Source organism: Carassius gibelio, chromosome A13, assembly GCF_023724105.1.
Source record: "Carassius gibelio isolate Cgi1373 ecotype wild population from Czech Republic chromosome A13, carGib1.2-hapl.c, whole genome shotgun sequence".
NCBI classification, from domain to species: domain Eukaryota; kingdom Metazoa; phylum Chordata; class Actinopteri; order Cypriniformes; family Cyprinidae; genus Carassius; species Carassius gibelio.
Window position 1 is genome coordinate 6,876,101 of NC_068383.1, and position 16,870 is coordinate 6,892,970.

At 36.7% G+C, this 16,870-nt stretch overlaps 1 protein-coding gene across 2 annotated transcripts in view; it reads left to right on the top strand.

Moving 5' to 3' along the window:
- The window catches only part of LOC128025991 (lysosomal cobalamin transport escort protein LMBD1), a 66,658-nt gene that overhangs the window by 24,903 nt on the left and 24,885 nt on the right, over nucleotides 1–16,870 (top strand). Inside the window, exons 7-9 of one of the 2 annotated variants that reach the window (XM_052612644.1) lie at nucleotides 5,178–5,251; nucleotides 10,925–11,056; nucleotides 11,943–12,095. In XM_052612644.1, the coding sequence (XP_052468604.1) occupies nucleotides 5,178–5,251; nucleotides 10,925–11,056; nucleotides 11,943–12,095 (359 nt within the window). The remainder of the gene's footprint in view (nucleotides 1–5,177; nucleotides 5,252–10,924; nucleotides 11,057–11,942; nucleotides 12,096–16,870) is intronic. The other variant, XM_052612645.1, reaches the window with a different exon arrangement.

The following is a 16,870-nucleotide window of genomic DNA, read 5'->3' on the forward strand; positions in this document are numbered from 1 at the left end:
TTCCGGGGCCACAACACCAAAGCGACAGGTGCTTTTTAGAGAGCGACGGATGCTGCCAAGCCACGAGCAGAGGTGATGTGTGGGTTTGGCAGCACTGACATTTAGCCTCGTCAATGTCAACAGACCTCATTGTGCTACCTAAATTTGCTGTCTTGAAAAAGGAAAGGCCTGGCTGCTTTTGACATGTCTTCCATTTGAAGCACGAGTGGCAGGCCAATGTTTGCACCTGCACTTACACACATATGTGTGTGTGTGTGTGTATGTATATATATGTATATATGTATATATATATATATATGTATATGTGAGTCAATGTGGTGTTAATATCCACCTATTTTTCTCAATATATACATATAAAATATAAACATATATATATATATATATATATATATATATATATATATATATATATATATATATATATATATATATAAATAAATAAATATATATATATATATATATATATATATATATATATATATATATATATATATATATATATATGCATGCACGCACAGACACACACACACACTAGGTTTAAGATTTATATATATATATATATATATATATATATATATATATATATATATATATATATATATATATATACCAAAAATAATTAACTATTTACCAATGCAACATTTCTTATTTTCACTAACTTGAAATAACTTAAATAACTAAAAATAAAACTGGATGAAAACTAAAAATGAAGAACAACTATAAATGGACGAAATTAAATAAAAATGAAAACAGAACATTACAAATAATAATAATAATATTAATAAATACTCCTAATTGATTTAGTTTTCATATGTTGTATTTAAGTTCAAATTTTTCAAGAAAAAAGTATAGAAATCAATGCGGTATCCACCCTGCCGAGCATGAAGGATCATCCCTTTTCAAATTTTTTTTTTTGTTTGTTGTTTTTTGTTACGTTTCTTTTTTCTCTTTTTTGTCTGGTTGAGCAAAAGAAAATTAGTCTGTGAAAGGAAGCTCCCATATTATGTCCAGTGTCCATGTCTAGAGCCTTTCTTATCATCATCTGAAGGCTCGTTTGAAGGTCAAATAGCATGTCATTTTTTCTTTCCAGTAAAAGTCATTTTTTTGTGCCATTCTTTGTTTTGCGCTGTAAAAGCAAGTGTGATTCAATAACACCATGGTGTTCCTTCAGAGAAGTTTCCTTGTTAGGTTGGGTCGTGACTTTTGCTTCACTTTCCCTTGAAAACCCTCAAGTTTGCAGGAATGGAGCCACTAAGGCACCCATCCTAATCCAGTAATAGCCTGGTATAAGTCTGTGGCTCTTTGAGACAGTGTCTTATTCCTGTGTGGGGGTTTTAGAACTGTCATTGGCCCTTCCCAGAAGCCCTAGCTTAATGAATGGAAATCAAGCAAAAAGTCTTGGTGGAAGGAACATCAGAAAAAGGCCCCTTTTGAAAACAGGCTTGTTTGTCAAAATCTGCAGCAGAGCTTGAGGTTGACGGTCATGGTACCCTGCTGCTCACCCCCACTCCACCTGTAAAATTAATAACAGGACCGTGTGTGCTATATAAGGAGGATTATCATGTCCCTGAGAAGCCTCAGCTGCTGAAGGAGCATCATGACCCAAGCGGCAATACAGGCTGATGAATTCCACCCAGTGTCATTGAATTCTTCAGACATGCAGCAGTTCACTTGCCGGTTCCCTCATGTGAAACAGACATAAAACGTAAAGCGAATGCAATACCCGATTCCCCATTAGTGGGTAAGACTGGGGCGAGACGGCGAGGAAGCGTGCAGAAGGGGAGACAGCTGGAGATCTGATCTTATCACAGACATAGGCTTGAAAAAAAGGCTCCACTTAATTATGTAGCGGAGCCCTGGACCCAGAATCCACTCAGGCCGCTCTTGTTCTCTGATTTAACTTCCCACTGAGCTGAATGTGTTTCAGTGAGAGACACATTTAAAATTGGAGTTAGAGTGACGTAGTGTGATGAGAAGGCACCAGCTACGCCGAATCAAATTTAGATTTCATCACAATTTTGCATTCATATCTGTTCAGATCTGTTTTAAGGGTGTGGAAAACGTAAGGTTTTTAGGAAATCTCAAAATGAATATCTATTTTAGTCTTGTTCATATAACTTTGTGATGCCTGGAATCACTTGTAGCATTTAATTTTCTTTTTTTTTTTTTTTTCTTACACTAAATAGAATTTTTATTCTCTCCAATTTAGAGAGACTGTTTATTTTTTATTGGCTATGTAATAACATGAATATAATAATTTTACATTTAGACTGCAGTCATCTAGCATTTTTTGCATTTTGTTATTCTTTTAAACCACTAGTAATTTAATAACACTGTTAAACATATAATCTCATAACGAATATCAATTTTTCATTCTGTACATTATAATGTTGTGATGCCTAAATTCAACTACGGCATTTCAGTGATTGATTTTAGATTGTTGTTTTTATTAATTTATTATTATTATTTTATTTAATAAGAATTGTATAGGATTTTAATGTTGTAAGTTTATTCTTTATTGGGTAACATGAATATAATTTTGATTTTACAGTATAGCGTTTATTTAAAGTTAATCTTTAAAAACACTATTATTGTAATAATATTGTTAAATATGTCTTTAGAAAATCTCAAACTGAAAATATATATATTTGATATATATTGTACATTATAATGTGATGTCTTATAGCATTTAATTTTTTGTGGATTTTTTCTTTTTGTTCTTTATTCGCTATCATAAATATAATTTTCAATATTAATCGTAATTTTGATATTGGTGCCCCGTTGTCTGTACAAGAGTAGCTAGCTACCTATTATATATAGGCCTAGCATATGGCTATGGCTATGCTAAAACATAAATAAGATTAAGATAAATCTCTCTCAGTCAAAATAGTTATATATTGCATTGAGGTTTACGCCACTTTTGTTTGATAATGTTTATGTCTTTAATTGTATGGGAGCAGTGTGTGTTTTCTCTTTTTCTGTAATTCAGAATCCAGTGAGTGAGTTGGCTTTAGCAAGCCGCTTTCCATCTCCATGAGGTTATCATAGCAAGCTCATGTTGTGAATACTGCAGCTAAGAGCTCTTTAATATACACTTCTCAGTGGCAGCGGTCTCCTCTGTGCACATAAGCCCGAGGTGCTCCGTGCATGTCGAGATAAGGGCCTCCACTCTCTCCAAGTGCCGAGGAATCAGCCGCTAGAGCAGCTGTGGAGCTGCCTCAGATAATAAACAATATATTCTCTGTCCAATCCCTCAGAAAGTCTTCCGGGGAAGCGACGGAAAACGTAGGTCTCCCTGCATTGTGAGGAGTTCATAAACAGAGCGGCTTTCCGTACCAAACACGAACGCCATTGTCTCCGGCATCGCGCCTTCGCCACTTAACAAAAGCTGGGACATCACAAAGGGAAACACCTATTCAGATGTAAATGCTCATTTCAGCCATCAGACATCAAAGCGTCTCTTCTTTTTATATTCCTCCGTTTGCTACATTAGGAAGCAGGAGTGTAATCATCTTCATTTCTTCTCATTGGCTTTTGTGTCCTGGGGCTTTTTGTGTATGAAACGTGGTGGGTGGCGCAGCAAACACTTCTCAGACTTCATGTGGTTCAGCAAAATGGAAAGAAGTCATTTTGTGAGTGATGTAAAGTAGTTCCTGAGGAAAATAAACAGAACAGTAGGTTGCATTCAATTGAGGTATGCTGCAGGCAGACGGGGGCTTTCTGGGCTCAGGGCTGCCAGGATGCTGTGTTTTGCTCCGCTGGGCCATAGCTCAGAACCAGAGGAAAGGGAAATTGTGTGAGTTTGTGTGTGTTCAACTCTCCCGCTCCCTATGACAGGTGGGATCCTAACAGGGAGTGCGGTGGCGGTCACTTCCCATAAATCTGCCTCAGCTGGCCTCAGATCTGACAGCTGGCTTCATGCCCTCTCCTCTTTTCACTCATTTTCCTCTTCTTTTTTCTCTCTCTATCTCTCTCAGTTCCACATTACATCTTGTGTCTTGAGGACTAGGGATTCACAAAATGTCAAATGTACTTTACCAAGCCTGTACTAAAAAAAAAAAAAAAATTATATATATATATATATATATATATATATATATTGCAATTTCTTTGACGTGTGCCTGTTAAATTATGAAAGAGCAGAAAGATGGCAGTTTCTGGTTGTTTCTCCATAGATTTTTTGGTTAGTTTTGTAAGCTAGTTTTTACACTGTAAACATAGGTCAGCATTTTTTCTTTTACTGCACACACTGTATATATTGTCATATTCAGCATACTGTAAATTCACTATATACTCGTGAAAAAAGAATAGTTTGAATAATGAAGGTTATTTATAATATATTTTTATACACACACACACACACACACACACACACACACACACACACACACACACATATATATATATATATATATATATATATATATATATATATATATATATATATATATATATTGGTGTGTATATATATTAGTTATTGTATTTCTTGTCATTTGTTTATTAAATCTTTTTAATACTAAATGTATTTTTTTTTCTTTATTCTTCCTAATTGTTATAAGTGTTTAAGGTACTTTTGCATTTCCATTGTTTAACTATACATGTTTATTCTTATATTATGTTAATATTTATATTATTATTATTATTATTATTATTATTATTATTATTATTATTATTATTATTATTATTATTATTATTATTTATCAACAACAACATCCGTATAAACTGTTTAAATGTTTAATTTGTTGTATATCTCATATTTTCTTTATTTATTATTTGTAATAATTGAATACATTACGTTTTAATTAGAGCAGAATGTTTAGTAGCATGTAAGCTTTTGCTGTGGTATCAAGAATTGTGAAATTTTACTGGTACTGATATCGACTACTAAATAAAGACACATTTTTATTGAAGAACTTTCCGGAATGTTCTTTATATTTTCAACATGTTATTGTGACTATTAAAATTTAGAGGGCAAAAACTTTGCTGACCTTTCAGTAACTATGCCAGAGTAAGAGGAGGTTGGGAGAGATGGTAGTAAGAGAGGAGAAAAGATGAGGTGCATTGAGGAATTTCCCCGGGGGGCAGGAACTGCTCTGAATATCTGGCGTATGACCAAAACTTTAACAGAGCTCTGCGTTTGGCCCATGTCATAAATAAATTTCCCCTCTGTCTTGCAGATGGCCTGGCCGCCCTGTCGTTCTCCATCAGCTCGCTCACCTTGATTGGCATGCTGGCAGTGATCACATACACGGTGAGTGGCCAACAGAGAATTGGTAATGGTGGGTGGTTACTTGTGCCCCATCGATTTGTATGCCTTTAAGAGGGTTGTGTGAAGAGACTGCTCTGCACTGTCATAAGAAAGCAGTTTTAGACAATATATGCTGCTTTTTAAGTATGTCACAGTTGAATTCTGTTTGTCTGTTCTTTTATAGGCTAAAGTGTTTAATTTCTGTACCACTAGTATCATAAAAAATGCAAAAACACAGCCTTATCGGTCATTGATTGAAGAAACAGATAGTCCCGCCCTGAACTCATGCCTTTGGTTGAACAAGTGTCAGTGTTTTGACTATATAATGACATCAACTAGAAAGTGTTTTATTGCTATTATATATGTGTAAGAGAATAGTTTTCCTGAAGTGACTGTAGAGTCCATATGGGTTATCATCATGCGTAGGTTTCTCATATGACACAAAAGCCACCTGTATGGAAACAGTCTTTGATTATAGTGATCCTGAATGATGAAGCGGCCCCTCAGCGTTTGAAATGTTTTGTGATTCTAGACGTTTTGGCCTGCAATCGCTCAAAATGGCATGCTGTCACTTTTTCACCGATGTGTGTGGACGTGTGCCTGAGATGTCGGCATGATGTATATGCCCTGTTATCTCTCTTCTATTTATATATCTGAGCCCGAAGGCCATTAATAAATGACAATATTCTGATTCCTTCAGCATGCTGTAGCTGTTCTATTCGAATGAGATAAATTGATTGTACTGTAACACTTGTTAATGTCATCCATTTTTCATCGCCAACATCACGAGTAACCGGGATATGAGAATCTCCGCTTTATCAGGGATTGAAGAAAATGAGGTGGAATATCTTGCACTGAGGCACACTATTTTTAAATAATTATTGAAATATTTAAATTGAAATAAAGGAGCATATTCAATAGCATAATTCATTTTTTGCAGTGATAATGAAATCGGGTGGTGTATGTATAATTATATTATGTGATTATTTTATTTTATTTACGATTATTTGATGAATAAAAAGTTGAAGGGATATTTTATTTTATTTTAATAATACGTTAAATGTAATTATAATTTAAATTTAAATAAATGTTTTCCTTTGAAACATTTTATTTAACACAAAATCCAAAAAAAAAAAAATAACAATTTCCAAACTAAAAATAATAATGATATTAATAATTAAGCAGCACAACTGTTTTCAACATTGATAATAAATCAGAATATATTTAATTAACATAAGAGACTTCTTTAACAAAACATAAGACTGTTCCCAGTCCTTAGAAAATGAATGATTTAATGTTTAAAAAAATTAGTATATACAACACATTACATGTGCACGTTTAGTTTTTTTTAGTTGCATATTAATTATGCAAATTCTGTAAAAAGTACAGTATTGGGATACTGCTGTCATTAAATCACTATTAAGTCGTGGCTCTAAGTGTGTTTTTCACATAATTGTAGTACATAAGAGGGACTTTCAGGCTGTTGAATACAGCCCTGTATTAAAAGGTTTGATCATTTTCAGAACGCTCTGAAGATGGTAATACTCTCCTTTCTGACCTCGTGTAGTCAGAAGCTCAGAGAGTGGCTTATGGAGAAAGAAAGACTCCTAGTGTGCTGTTGTTTTTGATCTTCTCAGTCGTGGTACAGAGACTCAGAACCAATCAAAGATTCCTTGACAAAAACCATGGGTTCACTCAGTCAGGCTGGCCTTACTGCACTTTCTCTTCCCTACTGTTTCTTTTCTCAGCCCTCCTCCCCTTCTGCACCAATGAAGCCGAATCACCCATCCTCCCCAACCCAAGTTTCCAAAGCAATGGGTGATTTATCATACTGGCCTATGTGTTATTATTATGCATGATTAACCTAATGGAATCTAAGTGATGGGCGCCGTATGCAGCCGCAGTGTTGTCCAGGCTGGGCAGGTTAATTTATCATTGCACTTTGAGCCAAGGTGGCCACTTGCTCTTAATTCAAACCACTGGCCGAGATGTAAACTCATAATGACAACACCACGGCCGGCTGCGTTTCAACTAAACGCTAAAGCAAGCATTTCAGAGCTTCAGCACTTGATGTTTTTGGCCAATATCACACTTTGCTGAGCTACTGGGAAATTAATATTCAACCTAAGCACATACAAACAGGAGCCTCGGCTTGTTAATAAGCCTCTGAAGTGCCATATGGTCAGGGCGGGCGAAGCTAACTTACCTATCAATGCTTGGATGGCCAGCTCTTAAAAACAATCATGCTAGGAGTTTTAATCGTGCTTTTTAAGTGAAACAGCATGATGTTGCAAAAGTTTGGTTATTTCAGGCTGTTTAGGGGTGAATCGCTTATTCAGAAAAATGCAGAAGAGCTCCTTCTAGGTAAATGTTGCTTGTTCTTTGAACTGGAGAAAGTGTTTTTGCACATCTTCTTTTTTTTTTTTTTTTTTTTTTTACTTCCTGCACGATGGCTCATGTTTTGTTTTAATCCTCAGAATAGTGAATTCAAGCATTTGCATACTTCTTTTAAACCTTCCACCAATAGTTTTTAAATGACACATCACTGTTGTGTATAGTATATGTTGGCTCTTGCTACTTTGTTTGAAACTTTTCCAATTAGTATCACCAATCACCTTGAACTCGTCACCTCATCCACGTTTAGCGTCTGAAAGGGCCCTCCTTTTTTGACACCTTTATGTACTCGTAGACCCTCCTTTGTCCTGCTCCAAGAAGCCTTTATCCCCCTCAATGTTATGAGGTGCAAAAGTGTGTTTTATGCTTGATCGGGTCCTGTTCTGCTCAAAGCAGTTCCTGACCTCCCAACGTCTAAACCGGTTGCTGTGCTTGAGTAGTTTTAGACCTCAAAAAACGCCTCTTGCATTCTCACCTGAACCCATTAAATTGTCCTTCATTGGCTAATGTAGATGCTGAGGTCTTATATCAAGCTCACTTTGCTGCTGGTGTGACGTTACAATGAAAATTATTGACCCGCTGACTTTTTAATGTGCATGTAATATTTGCATATGCATATGAGCGTATATCACGGCTCTTTGATCCATCAACTTGACCGTGGGCCGTCTCGGTCCCTGTGCTGCGTGACACAGAGTGGTGATTTAAAAGTTTGGCTGGCGCGCTGACATTCAGCCCTGCAGAGTTCCTCTGCCTCTTAAATCTGCGGCCCAAAGATGCTGATTCCCAATGAGAGGGTGACCGCATTCATTTCCACTGATTTAATCATACTGCTGCAAAAATGACCTGTGACTGGCAAGAGAGCCTCTTCCTCCTCCTCCTCACTGTCTCGGGTGCATCTGAGGAGCCACTTCAACAACAAATTCCTCAATTCAAATTTTCTCAGGTCTCCTCTTCTATGTAGTTTCTTTTTCAGTATCTAGAAAATATGCCTTTTTCCGTCTGTCTTTTTAATTAGTTCAGTTCTTTTGTTTGCTTGTTTTGTTGGTTGGTTGGTTGGTTGGTTTTAGGGTTATGATATGCGTGCGAGTAATATATGTAAGTAAATATAAAGTTATAATGACAGTATAGATTAGATATCATGACTCAGCAATATATTATAATATATTATACAAATAATTGTTAGTTCATGGTGCTTAATATATGCTGTCATTTATTATTTATAACCATTGAATTGCTTAAAAGTTCCTAAGGAAGTTGTTTGATGGCTAACAGTGGCAGGGAATAGTTGCACACTAACTATGCATTGACCAATCAGCATCCAGAACCAGAGCTGGAGCATGCGTTTTATAAAACGTTTTAGATATTAAATTAATTTAGTTTTCACCATGACAAGTGACACAGATGTGTTTCTCTCTAACACTGTGCTCCACACCTGCACGGACGGTATAAATTGACAGCGTTATATTTACAAAAGCAACAGCAAATAGAATTAGCCTCTCATTCCCAGCAGTGTAACATGTTGGAATTTAATTTACAGACAACAAAAGGGACAGAAGAAATACCGAAACACCATCTGGCAGAAGACCATTGCTTGTTGCATGATGAATTCTCCATATCTGTTAGCATTATTTATTTTGACAGTTTTTCTTACTCTCGGTGCCCGTAGTATGTTTTTGTGACATTATGTGCATAATTACAGGATGCTCCACTGACATAAAAAATATGATTTGATGTTCATTTAAATGACCTCAAAAACAAAGTTAAGGTTTGAGCTGTTAACTCAATATAATCAAACCGCTTCATGGTTGTGAAAAAACAATTTTGGTTTTTATATATATATATATATATAATATATATTTATATTTAGAAGAAACTCAGAAAGCGCACACTTTTCCCAAGCAGGCTGTTGAACAAAAGCATCCTTGTGTAAGGGGGTGTACGCCTCCACTTTTACTCTTCTCTCTCTCTCTCTCTCTCTCTCTCTCTCCCCGATCCCCACTTTCATCCCTCTCTCCTCCAATCTCCCAGCTGACAAACACAACCACTTCATCTTCTATCTCTCCACCTTTCCTCTTTCTCTCTTTCTCTTCGCCGTCCTTCTCAAAGCATCATTTTCTCTCTCTCTCTCTCTCTCTCTCTCTCTGTCTCCTGCCTTGGGTCTCCTTTTCCAATCAGCACGAAACACACCTGTTTTTGTTTGGAGTGTCTCTTTTTTTTATTTTTCTCACGCTTGATGGACTGCAGGGGCGAGGAGGGCAGGAAAGAATGGGAAAGAGGAGGTGAAAGAGGAGGAGATGTCTCGCTGGGGCTGCAGGACAGATTCCTCTTTTATGAGGAGCGCTTGGTATTCGGGACATGGTCCGGCCTTTAGAACCCTCGTGATTCATAGCAGAGGGTGTCGCGGCCCGTGGCGACGGACGCACGCACGCATGCACTCGGCTTGACTCGAGCAAATTATGGGTTTTATAGCACACGTCACTTTCCCTGCTTTAAAAGCATCTTAGGTAGAGAAGATAAAAAGGTCACCAGATTTAGCCGCCTTCTGAAGATCTAATTGTGGCCGCTGATTTTTGTCAGCATTTTGATATGAAAGCTTTTGAAAATGGCAAAACCTCACGAATGTAGGTGCATTTTTCTCTAGGTGTGTGTGGAGGCACAACCTGGTCTCTTATATTCTCTTCCTGTATTGATTCGCCACCAGTGGAGTATTGAAGATGGTCTTTATTTTTAATTAAAGTTCACAAAGCCCATATTAAGAAGGCTAGCAGGCTTCTGACCCAAGCCTTTCTCTGCTCACCGCGTAAGACCTGCACTTTCTAATGCCGAGATGGGGAAAAACCCATCAATGAGTTCAGGGCGTTGAAATAACCTCTGATTTACAGCCCTGAGAAACTGCAGGGTTTTATCATATTCCGTACATGAGCTCAGATATTTCTTCTCTGATGCATTGTGCATGTGAAATTGCGCTTCATGCCGTCACATGGGGGCACTGTTAGGCTGTGCATTGCAGGAAATCAAGCCTTACATCTCAAAATGGTTGCTGCATACAAACACACACTCTCACACTCTTTGCATTTCCTCTTCTTCACCTTCATTGCACAGAAAACACATACATGCATTCAGTGGGCTTCTGAATGACAGCATTTAGAAAGTGCTCTTTTATTATCAAGTGCCATAATGAAGCGTTCGGCGGGACTCTTGGTGAAATTGTGGTGGCCCTCTGCCTGATGACTGTGAATGGTTTATAATTGGTCTTTAATGCGCTTTCTTTCTCCATGTCAGGCGTATGGGATGTCCGTCCTGCCGCTGAACCTGATTAAAGGCACGCGAAGCATCCTGTACGAGCGACTGGAGAACACTGAAGATAAGGAGGAGGTGGAGCACCAGATAGACAAGCTCAAAGCCAAGGTCTCTGTGCGTATGAATAGAATTCATATCAGAACTCTGCTCACTTTATTTAAGATGAGCTGCTTGTCTGTTGCTGTCCTTGAGGTCAGTGGTTCTCAACTGGTGGGTCGCGACCCAAAATTGATCTGAGGATGAGAATAAAGAATGCAATTTATGTACTACTGTTCAAACATTTGGGATACTTTTAATACTTTTATTCAGCAAAGCTGCATTAAACTGATAAAAATGACAGTAAATTACTGTTTTTTAACATAGATAATAGGATAATAAATGTTTTCGTGCAGCAAATCAGAATTATTTCAATGATCTTGTGACTGAAGACTAGTATAGTTTTTCACAATATTATTGATTTTACTGTATTTTTTATCAAATAATTGCATCATGGGTGAGTTTAAGTCTTCTTTCAAAAAACATCTTCCTGACATCCAAATGTTTGGACAGTAGTGTAGTTAAGATAAAAAATAAAAAGGCTTAAAAGCAAGGAGAAAACTCTTTTCATATCTACCTATATGTTGGTGTCAAAGGTTGTAGATAATAAGGTTAAGGTTAAAACAAGGCTAACATGGTTAGGTTATATGAAATCCTTTGTCTGCATAAACCATGAACAGAATTTCATAAACTAAAGGAAAATATGACCCAGACCACATTGATATTGGTTTACAAACAAACCTGTTGCTGTAACACTATATATATATTAATTAAATCATCATATGCATGAATGTAAACAAGGATAAACAATGTTTTGTACCAGCTTCAGCTTTCTGTGGTAATTAATTTGCTGCTGAGAAAATAAAACCATCAATATTAAAAGACATTTTGAATTTGAAACCATACTCCTAAACCAGTATGATGTATTTTTTCTGCAATAGTCAGTTATTATTTGTTTCTTCAGTGTGCTGATGGGCGTCCTCTGTCTATGAGAGACCGGAGGAACCTCCAGGATCTTGAAGCTAAACTACAGGTTCTGCATCGGCGGAGCCGTCACCTGGAGATCGCAGAGAGGACCTGCTGCAATAAAGTGGGCTCTGCTCTCCGGCCTATGAAGGTGTGTTGAGTTTTGCCTCAAATGAACTTTATTTTCTTCCTACATGTGCCTTTTGAAGTTTCGACAACCTCTGATTGGCCACATTGATGGCCACATTGTTCTGTTTGTGACAGTTTTGCAGTGTGTTTATCTTTTAATCAAAAAAGAGGTCATGCAAAAATAAATCTACATTTTTATGATCTTTTTTTTTTATTATTTTTTAATTATTTTTTAGTTCAGTGTACTCTGAAAACATTAAATTGTTTTATTTTTCAGACATCTCAAAGAGACTGTCTATTGAAACTAAGATGTCTGGCTCTGAATTTGTACAACTTTCTGACAATTGAAAACGCATTTTCACATTCACTATTCATTTTTCAAAAAGGGGAATGCACAAACTGATAATATGTGAAGTTTCAAGACTATGTAAAAGCGTCTACCAAATGCATAAATATGAATGTAAATTCCTGCATTAAAAACAGGGCTGGAGTTTATTTCGACAAGGTGATACAAAAATGTTTTAATTCTTAAGGTGAGAGAAAGACTAAATTATGACAAAAAAAACTCAAATACACTTGAATAGAATTTGCAGTGGTTCTAGATCACTATTTTGCTACTCATACTTTGCATCAAACAATAAATACTTCAAATCACAAACAGCGGTCTTCCCACGCACGGACACAGCTGAATATCCAGAGGTGAGAGGTCTCAGAGTCAAATGATCCCACTTGGAGTTCAGCTCTTTATGAACTGCAATCCTCACCCTGTTGCAAACCCATTTTATCAGAAGTCATTCAAATGGGTTGCATTTTCTCAAAATGGTTCAATGTCATGAAATCAAAATGAACCCCAATTGTCTCCCACAATAAGTGTTCCTGGTATTTATCAGAATGTGTATCTGCATCTAAAATAACTTTAATTTCTTCATACTGTGAGGGTGTTTTTTTTTCTTTTTTAAAGGTGAACTACTCAAGTTTAAATCAAGTTTTTTAAGGTTAACTAATCAAGTTAAAATCAAGTTTAAAGTTTAAATCTTGCCAGATTAATAATCTGGTAATTTAATGGCTGTTACCATTTATTTAATGTAGGTTACTGCAATGGTAAATACATTTAGAGGCTGTCTGCAAACTCTCATTCAGGTCTGTTTGAATTTCCTGTTTCACTCTTAAATACATTACATTATGGAAGTAAAATGGGTTGCAGGTGCTGTTTCATGTTTACTTTAAAACATTTCCTTGGTTTTTTAATAAAATCATTCTAAAGTTTTTGTGCTAGTAACCATTACACTTTCAGAACAATTGGCATAAAGTATGATTTACATAAAGTTTTTTTTATATATATATATATATAAGCTTAGACTATATAACATTTACCCTTTCTATCCTTTTTTCCACTTTTGAAGGGTTTTTCTTTTTTTAAGCATTTTCGTCATCTTCCTATTTAATTATTCCAATATGTCACTATCCTATCTTGCAAAGTCTAGGAGGAGGTGTGAAGGAAATTAATTTTCATGGTGACTTTGATGTAACTTGTACATTATGACTTTATTAGAATGCCAACACGTATTCCCAAGAAAATCAAGAAAACCTTTGGGTTTTATCACTTTGGCACAGATTTGCCACACTGAGCAACCACTTTGCTAGATGCATTATTTCACCTTAATACATTGCTTTCATCCAACTAATGAAGCCCTTTTTTTATTTAATATATAATATTTCTATTTATTTATTTGGCAGCTTTTTCAATATGTGTGCTCATTGAGATCTTGGCCTTGTTAAATCCATATGCTAACATGCTCCTCCTGTATGACTTAGTAAACTGAGGCGATTGAGCTTGAAAATAACAAAATGTGGATGAGTAAATTATGACAGGATTTCCATTTTACAGAGAACTGTCCCTTTAAGTATACACAGTGATGCAAAAAATAGCTATGACTGTCACAAACCTTCTGCACTCCTCTAGCTTATCTTTAAAATGTTTGTCTTCTTTCATTCGTTTGCTGTTATTCTTTGCATCGTTTCTTCTCCCAGCATGCTCTGCACCAGAGGGCTTCCTTGTTTCCATCTTTAGCGGCCTACTAGCAGCAGACATGAACATAGCACTCTAATGATAGACTCCAGACTCTATTTATACCTAAACTAGGCTTGAGATTTACTAATTTTCCCATAACAGCTTCGGGGGAAATGCATACTGAGAGGAATCTGTCTGCCAAATGTATTGTACTATCAGTCACTGCCCCTTGTTTATGCCGCCATGATGAACTGCACTTGTTTTAGCATTTGTCTTTGATTTACGATGCAAATGTAACGATTTAGTGCAGAGGTTTTCAGAGTATTTAAATCTATCTGAGGTCAGCATCTCCTTTTCATATTCTACAAGGGCCATTTTCAGGCTCGATTTGTGCTCCCTGCTGCGAATTCTCACGTTTTTTGTTGTTGTCACTAGCACAACATGTGTACTGATATTCAACAAGCTTCCATGCGCCTTGCTGCAACAGCCAATAGCATTACGGAATAGAGTCGTGAGGCCCAGTGGGTGGTGTTAACTGTTGCATGGGTGGTCCGATGGGGCGATTTAATACGTGTGAGTCCCTGCTGAAGAGTTTAGTTAAATTCAGCTGTCAGCACAGACTAATAGATGGCACACATGCATGTTTGTACACGAACACATCTATTACACTTTAATGTGGACCCACTCGGCAGATGTGATTGATTCCATTAAGAGAGCAGGTTAATTGACTTAAATTCTGTATCAGATTGATTAAGTTTGATTGATTTTAATTATTGTGTTTACCGTTGTATCTACAGCGGAAATTGGTTTGGAAAATTGAAAGTGGTGAATTGGAGGTGCTTAGGTATGTTAATGAGCCTCGAGAAGATAAAACGCAACATTTGCCATGCAAATTGGCCATATTTTCTCCTTTTGCGACAAGTAATGAGCACGCTGGATCTATACGTATAGTCGTCACGGTGGTTCGCTTGTAGCTGTAGTAGATATGCGCGCAGTTCCACACATGTCAGGAGGTTTGCACATTAGAACCCAGCAGGCCCCGGGAATTACGGCAGTGGCAGGTGGTTGCAAGACCAATTATAAAATGAAATAAACCTGTTTATGAAGCCTGTGCATGTGTGATGCCTATAGAGACTTTCAATATCATTCAAAGGATATAAAAAAAAAAATCTCTCCCTTAATGCACTTTTAGACAGTGCCCTGATAAACCAGCCCTTGGCAGAGCTCAGAGCAAGGACGACTATATGACCAGGGGCTTCTGACTGCCAGGGGCTTCGAGTGGTCCGTTATGGCCAAACATGGGGAAACAAGCCACTGCAGATGTAAAAATGATATAGATAAACAAACAGAGCTTGAAATTGTGCATAATGTGAAATAAACACACATAAGATATGAGAAAAGTTAACCATTTGCTGTACCTTCCTCACGGCAAAAAAAGCATCCTTAACATTTTATATCAGTTTTGATGTTGTATAGTTCATGGGTACATTGTGTTCTATTTTGAAGACCGTTTTGGAGATTTTGTTCTATTTTGCTCTCATTTGCATTTAAAGGCACCTTAACACAGCCAATTTAAGACTGCTCTTTGTCCTGCTCAAAATTTAGTGTAAAGACGCAATGCTAGATCAATTGACAGACTAAGTTATGCTTGCTCAGACCCACCTTAGCCCCGAGTATAAAAAAATACAATTGTAATTATTGTGTAAATGCATTTAAACCACCTCTGAGCAGCATTAAACAGTCTGTGTACTTCAGAAGTGCTTTATGTCATTTAAATTGGGCATAATTGTGCCTCTAAAAATTGCCTTTTCATAAGGGGAACAATAACACAGGAAAAACATTCCAAACATGTTTACATGTAACCTCATGTATAGGAACTTCTTAAATGAATTTAAAACAGGCACATATGAGTTTAAGTCGCTGTGTTTATGCTCTATCTTGAAGGTTGTGTAGCTGAAGGAATGCTGAATAATGAATTGCTCGATGCTGTAATTTTTGTTATTAATGTACTCCTTTCTGTAAAGTTAAAGCTCTGGCTGTCACGGTTATTACAGCAATAACTGCAAGCGTTTATTATTGGTGTTACAGCAACAGCTTGAGACATAAATTCCTAATATACTCTTACAATAGCTCCAGCTGTGTTTTTAACCACAAAGCGCAATTCTAGCATCACTAATAACTCGCAGTACCTCGTTTGAATTAGTTATAGATTATGTCTCGAAGGAGGATTCACGCTCGTTTACAAATCTATGTTCTCGCTACAGTTCACAATCTGTCAGATTGTTCTTGAGGGAAATGTGTGTCCAATGCGAATGTCACTTGCTATTGTGAATGTTCGTTAGGAGTCAAAGTTGGTATTAGCATTGTTTGGTCTAAACATTTCTAGTTATGTAATTATTGCAATAAACTATGTTAGCATAAATGTGAAATATGTACTCTGTATTATAATGGAGGAGCTGCTCTTAAAATTAGAGATAGATAGATAGATCTCTAAAAAGTATTTTCCGCTTGTTCTAAATTATTATAGATTTTTTTTATTTTTGCCACCACTTTTCCTTTGTTTTGTGAAAATCTGGAGTGATTACTCCACACGCGTCAGGGTTTTGTTTACTCTCTCAAGTCAAGTCAAGCAGTCGTGAGCTCCGGGAGGCCAGTCAAAGGCAGCCATTCCTTCTGGCATATTGGTTTTGTTTTGCTTTGTGGGTTGTGAGTGTTTGCGTCTCTGTCTTTGTTCATTTACCCTTTCATCTGCAGTTCAGTCTGTTCCTTATTTAGAGAGCTCGTGA